The sequence below is a fragment of the Epinephelus lanceolatus genome, chromosome 20, assembly GCF_041903045.1.
Source record: "Epinephelus lanceolatus isolate andai-2023 chromosome 20, ASM4190304v1, whole genome shotgun sequence".
NCBI lineage: Eukaryota > Metazoa > Chordata > Actinopteri > Perciformes > Serranidae > Epinephelus > Epinephelus lanceolatus.
The window spans coordinates 6255959-6274114 of record NC_135753.1 but is presented as its reverse complement, the minus strand read 5'-3'; the positions used below and the strand labels follow the sequence as shown (position 1 = coordinate 6274114).

At 39.1% G+C, this 18156-nt stretch overlaps 1 protein-coding gene across 1 annotated transcript; it reads right to left on the bottom strand.

Annotated features, from left to right (window-relative positions):
• Positions 1–2688: 2688 nt before the first annotated feature.
• LOC117264851 (clavesin-1-like) lies at positions 2689–15179 on the bottom strand. The gene is made up of 7 exons (XM_033639141.2): positions 14595–15179; positions 11292–11462; positions 9233–9351; positions 8883–9057; positions 7890–8000; positions 7030–7256; positions 2689–5536 (listed from the first exon to the last, which is right to left on the bottom strand). Exons 1-7 carry the CDS (start codon positions 14691–14693, stop codon positions 5458–5460), a joined length of 981 nt encoding a protein of 326 aa, XP_033495032.1. The 5' UTR covers positions 14694–15179; the 3' UTR covers positions 2689–5457.
• Positions 15180–18156: the final 2977 nt, after the last annotated feature.

Genomic DNA, 18156 nt, shown 5'->3' with positions numbered 1-18156 from the left:
AACAACATTACTCTGTAAGGTGCGTGATTGAACCCAAATGCAGCAAGTCAGTGATAGTTGGTAATGACCTTTATTTATACACAGAGGAACAGGAACTTGAGCTGACGAAGATATTTTGGTTCATTCTTCAGGCTCAGAGCCCACACACAGTCTCTGGGTTCAGGGGCCAGGGAATTGACCGGGCCGACCTCGGAAGTGGGACAGAGAATGAGGACGTGAGCCCGCAGATCCAAACAGTTCAGTCTGACAGCAGGCAGAGGTAACAAAAGAGGGGCTTGCTGATGGCGTGAGAAGGGTAGGGGTCTGGAACCAGAATAGCAGTCCAGCAAAGCAGCAGAGCCGATGAAGGATGAGCAGCAAAGAAGTAGAGGCCAGGCGATGGATTGAGGAGTGGGCAGGTAGGTGAAAGGAGGACACACACACAAGGCAGTGTGTGGCGTCTCACAGATTGGCAACTGACAAGCAGGTGCAGGATCTGTAACAGGAGATCAGGCAGGTAAGAAGTGTTGGAATGTCTTGCATGAGGGTGAAAAACAATCTGGCAAAGAGTGTGTGTGCTAGAGAGGCTTAAATACCTGGCTGACTGGCAGATGAGCTGCAGCTGTGGAGGCAGGTGAGTGGAATGGGGTGATCAGGTGGGAGTTGCTGGCTGGTAGAGTGAAAAAACACAGGGAGGGCAGGGGAGTAGAATGCAGGCTGTGACATATTCCTTTGGTCATGCTATTTCACCAGTATTAATCTATCTCTGAGTTGTTCAAAATAGTAGGTGTATTTAGTCTGGGAGCTCGGATCTGATGCTCCTACTCTCTTCGCATCACGTGACTTCTCCAGACTCTGTGTTTTTTTTAATGGTATCCTAATGAGCGTAAAACTTTTCAACGAAGGTTAAAGGATTAAAATAACCAGTGGATGCTCTCCTTGTTTCCTCTCCTTGTCTTCTGTCCTCATTTCCTTTCCCCTCCTCTTTTCTCCTTCCCTGCGTTCCAAATCGCATACTTCTACTATATACTTTTAGTATGTACTGCAGCTGCCCTTAAAAAGTATGTAGTGTAATATGCAGTATGCATGCAGTATGCATACTATTGGGACACACTACGTCCGCCATCACATCGCTCCCTGAACTCCGACCCTCTTGCTCACTTCCGCTGCCGTCCGTAGCGCCACATTTGAATATTTTATGTTGTTGTACTTCGGAGATGCAGCAAATCTCCTCTCGTCAAGCTCGCCAGAGCTGTGCATACCGTTGGAGGTGCCAGAGAGCTCTGTTGCTGTTATGTCGTCATGTATGTTGTTGTTTCTAATAAACAGTCCCAAGCCTATTATTAGTGACCTGTCTATTGAACTAGTCACCAGTAGGCATATTAACCCCTTCACACATAGCTCTCTGTTGCTGGCAGATGTTTGTTGTTAAATATATTTACAGCTATGCAGCTGCTGGCACTATATTCTGTCTGCACATGAAGCAGCCTTACATTCACATTACTTTTATTTGTAGTGTAACATACCTGCACATTCTTACTACATTACTTAATATGTATTTGACTTTTACTATTTATATATTTACTAGTCTATACTGCTCATACCTGGCCCATAGTGTATTCATATTTAGTCATATTCATTCATTATTTATACCACACTTACATCACTGCCTGTACTGGTAGAATCTTCTATATTGTAGTCATAGTTGAACCCTAACATTGATTATACTATAATCACAGTAAAGTTGAATGTTGTAACCGTGTTCTTGCAAAACTGTATGATATGTGACAGTATATAATCAGATCATTGCAGTCCTAATATGTATTGTCTTAGTATCTCAGATTAAATAAACCATGTATGAAAGGAAGTGTGGGCGTTGGTTGTACACGCAGCTCAGTGTGACGTAACTTCTGCTGCGCAAAGGATTGTGGGTCAGAATGGCCAAAGAAGCATGCTGACATGCATACTGCGAAATGTGACCGGATGTAGTAGAACATCCTGGTACTTTTGGCATACTGCATCTGACATACTATGTATTGGGACACACTAATTCTTTTTCTAGCATACTAAATAGTATGGTAGTATGGGTATTGGAACGCAGGGAATGTCTCCTCTTCTCTCATCCCCATGTTCCTCTCCTCCTTTCTTCTCCTCTCCTCGTCTCGTCTCCTCTCGTCCCCTACTCTCCTCACCTTGTTTCTTTTCCTCGTTTCCTTTCATCTTCCATTCTCCTCTCCTTGTCTTGTTTTCTCTCCTCCTTTCTCCATTCTTCCCGTGTTCCTCTCCTCCTTTCCTCTTCTTTCCTTGTTTTCTCTCTTTGCTTCTTCTCTCCTCCTTGTCTCCTCTTCTCTTCCCTCCTTGTTTTATTTCCTTTTTTTGTTTCCCTTTCGTCTTTTACACTTCTTTACACTCTCCACTTCTCTCCTATCCCCTTAGTTCTCTCTTCCTCTCTTCTTCTCTCCTTGTTTCCTCTCTTCCCCTCGTTTGTCTCCTCTTGTTATCAGCTAGGTTTCTTTACAGACTATAATGATATTTATGTATATATTTACTCAGGATCACATACAGTTTTTCTTTCACTGCAGGAAAATAAACAGTTGTACTTTGTATTTAACAACAAAGTGAGAGAGTTTAAGTTTTACTGTATTTAGAAAAAAAACATCTTTCCTTTCAAAATAAAATCCCCTCCATTAAATGAAACACAGCATTGTCACGTTGGTGTAAATGTTTACTTCTATACATTCATTGAAAGGAAATACATTACATGACAGTCGAGTGGAGATCAGATCACTGCTCAGTGTAGCCCTGATGATGAGTCAAACACACTGCAAAAACTCTTGACAAACTTGGCCTTTTTATTTTACAAATAATCCACATTATATCAAGATATTTTTAAAGTGAAATTATCGACCTGCAAACATGACGTTCAACGAGTTGTTGTTGCTCTGAGATTTTCTAGTTTAAAATAAGTTACCCTGCAGAAATGAAAGATAATTAGACTTTAAATATCTCACGATAAGTTCAGCCAAGTGTGTCACTTTTTTGCAGCATAATAATACTTATAACAATAATATACAATCTTCATAATAATAAGTTAGATTCAATAAAAACAATCTTTCCCTTCACTGCAGTCGAGGTTAAAGGTGATAATTTGGCATCCTGTGGTTTCTTCACTTCACTCAAAAAGAAATATTTCACTCTGGTAGAACTGAAGTTTTCATGCATGTGATCCAGTTAGAGTATCTGCAGATTTGTGGTGACATGTACAGTACTTTTATTTTGTAATGCTTGTGCAAAGTTGCCTTGGTTTTTGTTGTTGAAAGAAAGAAGGTGAAATTTTTCTCCCAAAGTGAAGTTTCTTTTTTGTGTTGTCCTTCCTTCCTCTGATAACTGATGTGGAAATGTTTCCTCCTCCACTGAATTTATTTCCCTTTCAGGTTTCAGGACATTAAAAGTCAGTTAAATTCAAAGTATTCTGAGGGAAAAAATCCAGCAAGTATAAAGATGTTGGAGTAGTGATGGAGCCGCCATGTCAGAACCATCCAGAAACTAATTTTAGATTCTAGATTCACAGTTCAGAAAACACTGAAGATAAACCCTCTTTTTAAAACATTTAAGGCTGAATTTCACCAACAAGGATTCTCTTTAAGCCTGGATTAAACATGATTAATGTTATCATTCCAAATCTAAACCTAAATTAATCAAGATTAATGTGGAAGTTTTCCATCTGATGAATTTAAACCCAATATTCACCTGGTTTGAATCATTAAACTGAGTTTGTTCTACTAATACACCTTTATTTAGGGCTGCAACTTTAAATTAATTTCTAAAAATCATTTTGGTTTGACCAATTCATTCTTTAGTCTATGAAATGGGTCTAAACTTAAGTCTTCAAATGTCAACCAACAGTGTAAAACTCAAACACATTCAGTTTTTCAATGATGTAAAACAGAGAAAAACAGGTAATTCTTACATTTGGAGAAACTGTTTTCTTTTGGTAAACGACTTACAGCAATTAATTATACATCAGATTTGTTTGTGCATAATTTTCTGTCAATCAACTTCCAGAGATTTTCAAACTGAGAGGTAAGCAGGAGGAGGAGGAGTGTCAAAAATCACACTCCTCACACTCATAATTCATTCAAATTTTAACTCACAGACATGAAAGGTGTATTTTTAGATTCAATGTGACATTAATGAATCTACTGAAAAATCATAGAAAAAAGAAGGGTCTTATAAATGCAGAACTTGCTTGGGAATCATCACGTTTTTAGGTTTTTCTTAGTATCACAGTAATCCAGTGATAGTTGTCTGTACAGCCATGGGTACGCTGCAAACAGGAGCTGCTAATAGATAATTCAGCATAATTGTAATGAAGACAAATTGCCAAAATGTAAAAAGCCCTCAAGGTGTAGCTCCAAGGCAACATTATTTTCCATTTTACTTCCCCTGAAGCATTATGGGAGCTGTAGTTTCAAAACTTAGAGCATGATAACACCCAAAATAGAAGTCAAACAAATAAATGTGCAATAAGGTCTATTTCATACAAAATCTGTAAAAATGTATCAACATATTTCACTAAATATAAAAAGAAAAAGTGACTGGGGTTCAGTGGAGAGATGCTTGTTTCTAAAACTGAACAGCTGTGCAATTGCGTTCATATATTTCACAAAAAAAAAATTTAAAAAAGGAGGTAGAGTTTGGTGAAAAGATTCTTGTTTGAGAAATTTTCTTGCTGAAAAATAACATATTTAAAACTTGTGAAAAAAAACAACTGTAAAAACATATTTCACCAAAATTAAACAAAAAAGTGAGTGGAGTTTGGTGGAAAGATGCTCGTTTCTGAAACTATATGGATTAATATTTAAACCAGCGGGTTAATCATGTTGAACCAGAATTTAAAAAAACTTTGATTGACTGAATCCTTGTTGGTGCAACCTGCTTTAAATGCTTCTTAATTATTGAAATGACTTTATGTTTCATTGTTGTTTTTGTCAGTCTGTTCTCTGAGGTTTAAATAAAGTTTCAACACATCCTTTTATGACTTGGCTCACAGAAAAAGATCAGTTGTGTTTGTCATACATTCCTGTTTGTTTCTGATAGAATTAACAAAATGTGAAGCAGACGAACAAACACTCATCAGAGTGTGTTATGTATCGTCGTGGACATCAGGACAGATGCTGCTGCTGGCTGGAGAGAGGCTCAGCTGGGAGGCATTAGACGGCTCAGAGACAGGACAGACTGTTTGCGTGTGTGGGTGGGTGTGTGTGTGTGTCCTGTACAAGACGTGCAGTCACTGTCAGAGTTCAGGTCAACAGGACTAAAGGACGCAAGTTCAGATCCACCAGCTTAATACACAGCTGGTGAGTGTGTCAAAGTGGATGTTGTGGTTTGTTGTCATCTGTACATGTGTGTGTGCTGATAGATCTGCGTGTGTGACGGCTCTAGGGTGTGTGTGTGTGTGTGTGTGTGTGTGTGTGTTCAGTCCAGGGCAAGTAGTGGTGTGCTAGTCTCTCTGTCCGTTTGTCGGAGAGTTCCTGGTTCCACTGCTGACTGAGACCTGAAACACACACACACATGTGATAACCAGTAGTGGAAGAAGTATTCAGATCCTTTACTGCAGTAAAAGTACTAATACAACACACATACAACAGTGAAAGTCTTTAAGCAGCAAAAGAAAAAAAGTAAGAGTGCAACCAGCTGAAACTTCTTCCGGTTAGAATTCCTTCAGTGTTCATTGTTCAGGAGGTTTTTAGTGGGAGCTGAATTATCCACAGAGGTCTCTTATTCTCCAAAACAAATGGAGATGGTGATTTAAACTGGTAAAACTAGAATTACTGCCTCATGTATATACCCCCCTGCAAGCCCTTCAAGTTGCAGTTACAGTTTACATCAATGTCTGTGAAAACATGGATGCCTCACACACATCTGTGGCAGCACAGACGATCTATACAATCAGCGCAGTTTCAAGATTAGTGTCACCAATTCAGTATCTGATCAAATGTCTCCTCTTCTGTTAACGAGATATGATGTTTAGTAATGGCCAGAAAAGTGTTTTATGCAGAACATTATTATGTCACAGTGAAGCTGACCTTTGACCTTTTGGATATAAAATATCATTACTTCATTAATTCGTCCTATCAGACATTTGCATGAAATTTTGTCTTAATTTATGAATTCTTAAATTATGGCCAAAAACATGTTTTGTGAGGTCACACTGACCTTTGACCACCGAAATCTAGTTAGTTTATTGTTGAGTCCAAGTGGACGTTTGTGCCAAAATTCAAGTGGTTCTCGAGATTTTGCATTCACGGGGGAATGGGACAGACAACCTGAAAGATATTGCCTGCAGCCAAGGCAATCGCCAACACGGAGGCATAAAAACTGAAGTTTCACATAAGAAAACATCAGTAGTTTCTTTTTTTAAAGTCCTCCTTGCAAATGGGCTGCTAACTACAGTGACTGTTTCTACCATTTTTTTTTCCCCCGTTAAAGGTTTGGGGGCTACTGTAGAAACATGGCAGTGCAACATGGCGATCTGCGCAGACAAGGACCTATGTAGATATAAACGGCTCATTCTAAGGTAACAGTGACACAATGATTCTTATTTTCAGGTGATTATATACTAGAGAAAATATACTATTATATTCCACTACTGACAATATGACCCCTTAAATCCTACACACTGGACCTTTTAAGTAAAGGTATTTAATCAGAATAGTACTTTAAGTAAAAGTATTCATGGTGCAGTAAAATGTTCTCTGTCAGCTTTTCATGGTGTCAGAAAAACAGCCCTGTTTTCAGCTGTTAGTCTACTCTTACTGTAAATAGACACTAGACAATAGGATTAAAACACTGGTGAGTTGAAACAACATGTTCCAGGAAAGGAGAGGAATTAAAGAGGAAAGGAAACACAGATGTTCAAGCCCAAAGGAACAGAGAATTAAAAAAAAAAAAAAAAAGTAATGTACCCCATCGTCATGTGGTCACCCCTCTTTTATTTCCCTGTTGATCTCATTCGAAATTTCCACCAACAGATGGACTCTTCCTCACCTCTTCATCATCTCCTTGTCTCCTCCTCCTCCTCCACAGTTCTCCCTGACATGCAGCGCATCGTAGGTCAGTGTGTACTCGGTCTCGTCGTTGTAATCGGGTCCAAGCAGTGTTCGAGCCCAGATCCCCATGTCGTACGGAGGAAGAGTCCCACCGAACTCTGACGGCAAACACTCGGGCTGGATGAGCTGGTGGAGCGAGTTCAGGTTGTTACCGTGGAGGAAGATCTGAAGAGGCAAGGAGAGGAGGAGAGGTGAAAAGGAAGCAAGGAGAGGAGAGGAGACAAGAAGAGGAGGAGAGGAAGCGGGGAAAGCAGATGGAACAAGGAGAAGGAAGGAGACAAGGAGAGGAAGCAAGGAGAGGAGAGTAAATAAAAGAATGAGGGGACACGAGAGGAAACAAGGTGAGGAGGGGAAACAAGAGGATGAAAGGAAAGGAGAGGTAAAAAGGACATGAGACAAGGAGATGAAGGGAGGAGAGGAGTGAAACGAGGAAGAAAGGAGAGGTAACAAGGAGAGGAAGGCAGAAGAGGAGGGAAAACAAGAGGAAGAAAGGAGAGAACAGGAGAGGGTACAAGTAAAGGGGAAGAGATTAAAAATGAGGATAGGAGAGTGTTAATGATAAAAAAAATAGTTGAAGAAAGAGAAAATGTGAAATTGAAAATAATAGAAGAAGGAAAAAAGGAGAAACAAGATAAAGAAGAAATTATGGAGGAAAGACAAAGGAAAGATGGAGATGAAATGATAGAAGATCAGAGATAACAAAAAAAATAAAGAAAGGAGGAATGAGGATAGAAATGTGTGTGTGTGTGTGTGTGTGTGTGTGTGTGTGTGTGTGTGTGTGTGTGTGTGTGTTCTCACCCTTTTCCTGGTCTTGTCTTTAAGGAACGGTTTGATGATTGTGTACATGGCGTGAATATACCATGGCTGATTCACAAAGTGGATCCCTCCAAATCGAGCCGGAAAACTGTCCTGAGGAGACGACAAGAAAGGACACAAGGCGAGTAGACAAGGAAAGAAAGAAAGAAAGAAGAAAAAAAGAAAGAGAGATGGGAAGACAAAGAGAGGACACAAGGAGATAAAGAAAGAAAGAGGTGAGGAGACAAGGAGAGAAAGAAAGAGAGGTTAGAAGACAAGAAGAGCAAACAATGAGTAAAAAAGAAACAAGAAGAGGAGACAAGGACAGATGGAAAGGTAGAGATAAGGAGACAAAGAGAGGACACAAGGGGAGAGAGAAAGAGAGATGAGGAGACAAGGAGCGCAAACAAGGAGAAAAAGAAAACAAGAGGAGGAGACAAGGAGAGAAAGCAAGGAGAAAAGAAAACAAGGAGAGGAGACAAGGGTAGAAAGAAAGAAAGAGGCGAGGAGAGCAAACAAGGAGAAGAAATTAAACAAAGAGAGGAGACAAGAGAAAGAAAGGAAATCAGGAAAGGAGAAGACGAAGAGGAGACATAGAGGGGAGAGGAAACAAGGGTAGAAACAGTATGTAATGAGAACACATTTTAATTATATCAGCGACATCATAAGAGGACAGTGGATAAACAGTGGATCAGATTAATTAATGGTAAACTGTGAATCAGCTTAATTGATGGTCAACTGTGGATCAGGTAAATGGTAATCAGCGACTCAGGTTAATTAATGGTAAACTGAATCAGATTCATTGATGGTCAACTGTAGATCAGGTTAATTAATAGTAAACTGTGAATCAGAACAATTGATGGTAAAGGGTAGATCAGGTTAATCAATAGTAAACTCTGAATCAGATTAATCAATAGTAAACTGTGGATCAGATTAATTAATGGTAAGTGGTGGATCAGATTGGAGGTCAGTCCAGTTTCAGGTGTGTGTTTGTACCTGAAGGCCCTCGATGGCCAGTTTGAGGATGTTGGGTGTGAGCTTAGAGGCCTGTTTGAAGGAGAAGTTGCTCCAGTCAATGATGAGGATGAAACCATTTATCTGGAGCTCCGGGTTCTCTATCAAAACCTCCAGAGAAAGGAGGATCGCTCGCAGGATGTCTGTGAAGGAGTTCCTGAAGGAAGAGGAGGAGGAGGAGGGAGTGATCAGGTATCTATCGACAGCTAATCAATAGTTAAGCAAAGTGTGACGCTGTGAGTCTTAACCACAGAAATGACTCATCAGGTTCTTTGTGTTTTCAGTCAATAGAGATGTGTGTGTGTGTGTGTTTGTGTGTGTGTGTGTGTTACCTGCTCTGGTCCCAGTTGGAAGCGAACAGGATGAGGATTTTTCGGCCATGTTGGTCTGGAGTCTCCAGCACGCCGGGGAAACCGTCCATTAACGCCCGCTTGATACCGGGGTCATCCACCTGACACATGTAACAGTGAGAGGGTTGTGGACTGTAATGATATACACTGACAGAAAAAAGGCCTCATTCCTCAGAACTCCTGTGATGGCAAAACTGTTCCAACATGTTCCACCTAGGATACAGACTTCGTGAATACAACGCAGTGGATGATTATCTCTCATTTTAAAAGTCAAAGCTTCAATCTGCTAACCTGACATCACCATGTCAATTTGCAGGTGTGATTTAGTAATCAACGACCATAGACCAAAATGCACCTGGGCACAGCTGGATAGACAACAAATTAGCAACGAAACGTGACGTAGTGCTAAGTGACAAACGCTAAACTGAGTTCAGCTGAAGAGATGGTCCATGATGTAAAGCATCAATAATGTCTGTGAATAAGTGAATTTAAAAAAAAGTACACCCCCTGAAGACGGATTCCCGACTCAGAAAGTTGGAGCAATATCACCAAACCCTAACTCAAAATCTAAGATAGCTGCTCTGCACATCAACAGCAGTGAAAGCTATGATATTAATTAGCACCTCTGTCTTATTTATGTCTCATTGAAACAGTCTTACACACAGTCCTGTTCTACTTCTATCTGTAGACATTTTGCTACAATGTATGTGCAAAAAGCAGCAGAAGGGCTCATTTATATTCCCTTTACATACAAAAATAGATACATCCATTTCAGACGTTGTAAACGTCACTGCCCTCATACTTCCTTGCATCCTTTATGTTGGCATAGATATAGCCAAGAGATGAAACAAGAGGGCCAAGTCAAAAGATTCACACAGCAACAAATGAGGCAATGATGGAGGAGGTCATAATAATGTACCTTTTAATGGAGGCGGCAGTATACAGAGAATTATTTTCACAATATTACTGATGTGTTCCGTTCCGGCATTTTTTGAATGTCTTTGTCAACTCTTATGGTCGTATCTCACTTACATGCTACACTGCCCCCAGGAGTCCTGGTGGTACTGCTCCATTTCATCCATATCGTTGAATTTTCAGAAAAGGTGCATAAATGCGTACAAAATGAACAGAGAAAAACTTGCTAGAACTGGTAATACTAACAACATCCTGGTTTTCTGACTTGTACTGGATTGCAGTCTACTTAGGTGTGATGTCATTCCCAACTACGACCTCTGACCTCAGAGATAAATGGATCACAGCGTTAAGGTGGACAAACCCCAAATGGCGTTGTCACATATTTTGCATAAGGCATAAAGCATGAGGTTATTGTAGCCCATCTGTAGACAGCATCAGAGCAAGTCGGGATACAAATCTAACAGACGTGCATTGTACAGCAAAACTGGTGATCAATAATGAGCAGGCCTATCGCCTCACAAACACCCCATATTAGATAAACAGTCCTGATTGGACAGCTGGAAATGTGTCTGAACGTGAGGCAGACCAGACCAGTCACCAGAGAAAAATGTTGGCATGCGTAGCATATCAACATTTCTAAAGTGACGTAGTGTATGAGCTAACTTTGTCACCAGGAGGTGGATGGGATGGTGGATGGCATGGCACTTAAACGAGATGCCAGACCAACAAACAACAAAACAGGTTGGTTTTTAGTGACTCATTGCTGTGTCTTCCAGCAACGTTTTAGACACTAAACATGGGTGTTTTGTAGCAAACCTTAGCTGTTTTTCCAGTGGGGATAGTGGCATGTAAAGTGATTTGTTTTTGTAGAGATATCACTGCTTTTGCTGTCAGGATTATGCCCCTCAAAACTGGATATTTAAAGCCAAACCATAACTATGTGGGTTTGTGTTTAAACATAATAATGCATTAACCACAGCATTGCTGAAATGAAAATTTTCAACATATCCAACATTTTTACCGGCGATTGGGTTGACCAGACACATCTGCCAGATCAAATAAGCTTGTGGATTCATCTAGTTCCCAGGCTTCTGATCTGTAGATTCTCCTTCAAACAGAAACCAACCTTGAAGCTCTGGAACATGTCGAGGTTCTGCTGTCTGAACTGGAAGTACTGGGCAAGTAGCCTGAACGTCTCCACCTGGTCAAACTTCCTGGCTCTCAGGAAACGGAGGATGAAGTCATCGTCCGTCCGCAGAAAACCGATGTCAGGCCGTGTCACGATCATGTCCCGCACCTCGAATTAAAAACATGTACACAATTCTGCCATCAGACAAACATATTGTAGCTGACTTATTAGAATGATCAGGACATGGACTTCTTTCAATTAAATGACTTTACCGTTGGTGGAGTAAAAAAAAAAGTAAACATTGTCCTGAGGGTGGCACCACAGAAAAGAATTCATCATAATCTAAATCAAAAGGACGAATCTTCTGTATGGTGACCATTTTGGGACATATTCAGTTTGGCAGGCTCAGCTTTAAGTCAATCAAACGTCCTGTGGCCCCAAACTCTCCAGCTTTACTGCATGTCACTTGGTTTTTGTAATTTAATTACTGGTTAATACCTCCACCAAGGAGGTTATGTTTTCAGTTGTTTTTTTTTTTGTCAGCTGGAATACAGAAAGACTACTAGTCCAATTTTCATGAATTGGTGGAAAGGTGTAGCATCGCCCAAGGAAGAACCCAGTAAATTTTGGAGAAGATCCAAGTCATGGGGTGGATCCACAAATTATTTTTCACAGTTGTGAAGGTCTGTGCCCTTCTAGTTGTTCATTTGTTTGGGAATTTGCACCGCTATAACTACAATATAAACAAAGACAGGTCCTACTTTATGAGCTAGTTTTGTTACCCTGTGTCAAAATCCAATTTCAAGAACTTTATTATTTTTGTTTATATTGCACTCACATGATACAGTTTAAAATTGTATTTAAAGTGTAATCAGACTATTTTTCAACTTTCCCCCTCCAAGCAGTTCTAACTGGTTCTACTGTTGGCGCCGCTGTCACAAAGATAGCTGGATCATTTTCTGGTTTCCGCAGAGCCTAGCAGTGACCACCAACACATCACACACACTGCATTTTTTTCCATCATCTGTAATTTCCTCTACTGGGGATGGTAACAGCAAAGTACTTACGTTAATACTCTGTGGTAACTGGCTACTGAAAGCTACCACGATAAACAAAAGCGCTATGTCTTCCAGTTTTGGCTTCACAATGGTTGATGCACTACCTTTGAGCCTTCATTTTAACGGGCAATTGCACCCGGTTGCAGATAGAATTGCAAAGTAAAAGCAAAATTTATAGGGAACCGGTCTTGCGTAGTCAGTGCTTGACAAAGGTCTGGAATAAAATCATTCTGCTACAGGGGAAACAAATTCTGACTTGATTTTGTTTCTCTAAACCAATCACAATCGGCCTGGGCAGCACTAAACCCAGAATGCAGAGACGGTGTCCTTGCAAAAAAGTGTTGGGGAGGAACACACACACACACACACAGGGACAGGGCTAACTGTTAGCATCACACGGCTAAGGTTACCTAACAGTTATTAATGAATTTAATGAGATAATGGACATGTTTCTGTATCTGTGTGAGTGAACCGGGCAGACTCTCCAGGAGGAGAGCAGTTCCACTGACAGCAGCAACAGAATTTTGAAAACGGTAACATGCAGAAAGCAGAAGGAGGGAGAATGTTGGCCTAAATAACCAGCCAATGGCAGGCTCATAGCCACAGTCTACATCAGGTGAGTCAGACTAATAAGCAACCAATCTAAACACAGATGGTGTTATTATTCTAAAGCCTTTACATTGTGCAATTGACATTTAATTCATAATAATAAGTCAAAGCTCAAAGCAAAAACTTGTCTACTACCACTTTAATTTCCACAAGCTAACAAAAATTAAGTATTATTACAGCATAGAGGCACTGCTTACACTGAACCTGATGGAAACTTGGTAACAAGGTACACACAGAGGGCAGGTGATGGGGGTCTGTAGAGGCCAGTTTAATCCAGCCATGCTCAGCTCCGTGCAGTTGCTTTGGAAGGATAAGTCTGGTCACATTATATATTTTTGTTCATGTTTACTCAAACCAACAGTGAATGTGTCAAGTATAGAGTGTGTTACAAAGCCTGATGTATCTTCTTTCTCTGTGCCATTTACCTCCATTGTTGTTAAAAACATATACACTGTTCTGCTGCCACAAATACTCACTATAGCATCACATGTGGATTAATAGTCCCCAACAAAGTCACTGTGTCCTCCTGTGTGTTTGCTAAAAACTACAGTGAGCAGCTGTTTATGCCTCAGCACCAGCAGTGGACGGAGACACTGTGTTCTAGACTTGCTCGGCCCAATTTTGTGAAAACAAGAACACCTTCAGTGAATGTCTTCAAATTTGGCACAAATGTCTATGTGGGCTCAAGTATTAACTGATTAGATTTTTGTGGTCAGAGGTCAAGGTCACTGTGACCTTGTCTGTCTCATTCTAATGACTGTACCATCTGAAGAATGCCTTGAGGGAATTTCTTTGAATTGGGTGCAAATCACCACATGGACTTGGCAATGAAACCATTTGATTTTGGTGATATAAGGTCAAAGGTCAAGGTCACTGTGACCTTGCGCCAGTCTAATTTTCATGAACATGAAATTTTAAGAACACCTTGATGGAATTTCCTCAGATTTGACACAAAAGTTCACTTGGAATAAGTAATGAACTGATTGGATTTTGGTGGTCAAAGGTCACGGTCACGGTCACTGTACCCTTATGTCCATCTCATTCTCATGATTGCGATATCTCAAGAACACCTTGAGGGATTTTCCTCAAAATTAGCACAAACGTTCATTTGGACTCAACAATCAAGTTATTAGATTTTGGTTGTCAGAGGTGAGATTTGGCACAAATGTCCACTCAGACTCAAGGATGAACTGATAAGAATTTTGGCGAAGGTCACTTTGACCTCACAAAACATGTTTTTTGCCCTAACTCAGTAATTCATACACTGATTTTGACAAAATTTTCATATACATACATACATACATATATATATATATATATATATATATATATATATATACATATACATATATATGAATGTGGGCAGACATGGATGTAAACTGTAACCTACTTGACTGCTTTGCAAGACATACAACCGCAAAGCTGTAATCCTAGTTTAAACATGACATATATATATATATATATATATATATATATATATATATGTGTGTGTGTGTTTTTAAGATCTTCACTAGGAACCAACAGGCTTGGAGCTGAGAGCCATATGACACTAATCTTATGCTTTAAAATAATTGTTTTGAGCTAAATATCAACAATATCATGCTAACTTTAGCTATTAGCATTAGCTGTGTACCTGCTGGATGTCTTGATGCAGAGTGTCTGGGTTTTCATTCAGCTCTAAGCGAGCCTTCTCCGTCGTCTCTGAGCTCAGACCAGCATGTAGATGCGTCATCGTGGATTCTCACTCTGCTTTGATTCCTGACGTTCAAAAATGTGTTTCTGTACAAACTGTAGATCGTTTTCTTTTCCTACTTTTATTCCAGTGTATCTCCAGTTTGTTGTACAATCTTGTTGATGAGATTTGGTTGTCTTTGCCCTTTATCTGTAACACAATCTTATTTGCTGTCTTTGTTTTTAAATTTATAAAAACTTGGCTGAAACAGTTTCAGCTCCAGATTTAATCAGTAAGAGACAATCGTCGTCATCTATGATGGTGTTCAGCGACTCAATATGACAGCTTGTGAATCAACAATCATTGCTGCCGTCCTCTACATTGTTAAGAAGCTGGAAGTTTTTTGGTTTTTGATGCTGGATTGAAATGTTGAGTTTGTTACAGGGAACGTGGGTCAATGAACAGCACATGAGGAAAAGGTCAGTGTCACATTCACATCCTCTTTGTCCTAATTTTGTTCCCACTCAGCGTCTCTCGGCTCCCTCCTCCTCCTACTCTTTGTCATCTTTCAGATTTTATCAGTTGACTCTCTGCTGCATCATGATGAGGAGGCTAGATGATGATAACAATGATGACGATGAGTCCTGCTGTTCTCCACTGGTCGAAGGTCAAAGGTCAGTTAAGGCAGCTAGGTCTGATGTGGGCCTCCTCAGCCTGCAGGAGAGAGGAAATAGTAACTACTCCATAATTTCCCAGAGCTCAAGGTGACGTCTTTGTATGGTCTATTTTATCCGACCAACAGTCCAAAAATCCAAAGCTATCCAGTTTATCATTACATATGATAAAGACAAGCATCAAATCTTCTCTTTTAAGAAGCCTCAAAGCAGCAAATGTTTTTATGTTTTGCTTAAGATAATGACTAAAATAATTATTCATGGGTCAAATAGTTGAAAAAGTGTTTTCCAGGCCTGAAAACGGTTTGGAATTAACAGAATGTTTTTGAAAAGTTTTGAGTATACAGTGACTTAAGCTTTGTTATATATATGTTTATGAAAATTCCAAAACATGTCTAAATCACTCAAAAATATTTTCATTGTATAACTAATTTAAAGAAACAGTGTGTCAAATTTAGCGGGCATTAGTGGCATCAAGCAGTAAGGATTGCAGATTACAACCAGCTGACACTTCTCCTGTTAGAATTCCTTCAGTTTTCATTGTTCAGGAGGTTTTTAGTAGGAGCTGAATTATCCACAGAGGTCTTTTCCTCTCTGAAACAAACAGACCAGGTGATTAAAACTAGTAAAAACACTGAAAAAAGCAGTTTCACACTAAAAATCAGTGTTTTTTCTACCCTGTTTTGCACATTGCAAACGGACCGCAAGCCCAGCACCTCCTAATGTGTCTGATTATTCATACAAAAAATATAAATTAACAAATAAACTATAATGTATTATTATAGATTAAATTAGCCAGATAACTAAAATTAGCTGCACTCAGCTTGTTTACAGGTATCAGAAAACAACTTATCAAAACATTACAGGTTAGTATAAAGATAATGTGGTCCTGTGCAGAGCTAGATTTTTGAGGATATGGCAATTAGAGTGAGTTGGGTTAATTTACATTTTAAATGGTAAACAGGTAAGTGTAAGTATAAAGTGAAAAGACAGTGGTTCAGATGGTTCAGAAACATTGACTTTCACTTTGATAAAAATATATAAAAGTTGGCTAAATGAAATTAGATCAAATGTTTGTGGCAATTAAGAATTAAAGACTTTTTAAGGACCTGCAGAAATTTGCCACCTTTACCAACTGTGACATCAAAGCAATAAACACATCACTGCATCAATAATTGTAATCCAATAATATAATATATATTATTTTGAAATGAGCCAGTATGGGTACTTTCATTAGGCTATATTTCTATGCTTATGTACTTTTATTTAAGTAAAATGTTGACTGCAGGAATATGGATTTTTTTTTTAACTTTGTAATTACATGTTATGTTTGATGTGATTTAAAGAGTATTGCATTGTTTTTATATCTGGCTTTTAATTTGGAGTAAAGTTAGTCTTACTTTTTTTTTTAGAGTTTCAGTTATTATTGTTTGACATTACTTTATATCCCTTGAGTTTAATTTATTTTATTGTTATTGTATTGACTTTTATTTATTGATGTATACATTTCATTGATTTTTTTTTTTTTTTTTGTATTTTGTTTTGTGTGTTGTTGTTGTTGATGCACTTGGTTGCATAGGGAGTTAAAATAGTTTTAGTTTAGTTTTGTTTAGTTTATTTTGAACATGTAAAATAAATAAATAAATAAAATGAATAGTAATCCTATAACAAACTCTCAATATGAAAATGCTTATAAACAACATAAATACGCATTGTTAAATATATGGATGACCAAAAAGGCGTAGGAAGAAGTACTGAAGGTATGCTGTCCTACTTCTTCTCCACCTTCCAAAAAAAAAAAAATTTAAAATTGAATATATACACAACTCACAATTTTGTATATTTATTATTATTATTATTATTATTATTATTATTATTATTATGTACAGCCCCAAAATCCAACCCATGTCAATTAGGTATAACCTAAAAAAATGAGAAAAATTATTTCATAAATTTACCCCACAAATTGAAAATAAAGTTGAGTTGATGAAGGCCTACTAAGTTTTTTTATATATTCAATTTTTCATATGATACATGTTCATTATATAAAATATATTTTACTCATTTTAGCTATTTTGCATCTGCTTTCTTTTGCTGTTCCATGTATATGAGTGGGATCAATAAAGGTTATCTTTTATCTCTGAAGTCCCCCCTGCCCACCCCCTCACTAAACACCCCCCATCCCCAGCTCATCCCCATCTGCTGTTCACATTAATTGTGTCAGATGTCGTCCAATCTGCCCACTGAGACAGCATCGTGAAAAAAAAAGCAGAGACACTTGAAGGTCCCACAGGGCTCTATTTTACATTTCCAGCCTGCAGATCAAACACAAAGATAAATAAAAGCCTCTAAGCTGCCTGGGTGTTGCTCTCATTGTACACAGTGTCGGGGGAAATTGTTCAAATCTAATGGTAAATTGATCCAAATGTTCACATTCCTGTCAGCATGATGATTAAAGTCACCCCCGTGATATGTAGGCAGTGTGTGCGTGTGTGTATCCTCACCAAATGTCCTCACAATGAGCCAGAAATATAAGAGCATCCTTAAAAAGTGAACACCTAGTGTCTCCTATGCGTAGTTTAATGTTATTTTAAATAGAAATCCATTAGAATAGTGACAGTGGAGCGACCTGCTAGGTGTGCTGGTTGAATCCCGGCCGTCCTGGCTGGCCCGACGGCCCTCCGGTGGTGGTGGTGGTGGTGGTGCTGATGCTGGGGATGGTGGTGGTGGCCATCGGTATCCCGCGGACAAAAAAAAAGAGAGAGACAGATTTCCGTCCAAAACACAAAACAAAGGAGCCGGGGGAAAATTAAAAAAAAAAATGAACCGTCCTGAATGCGTCAGAGGTG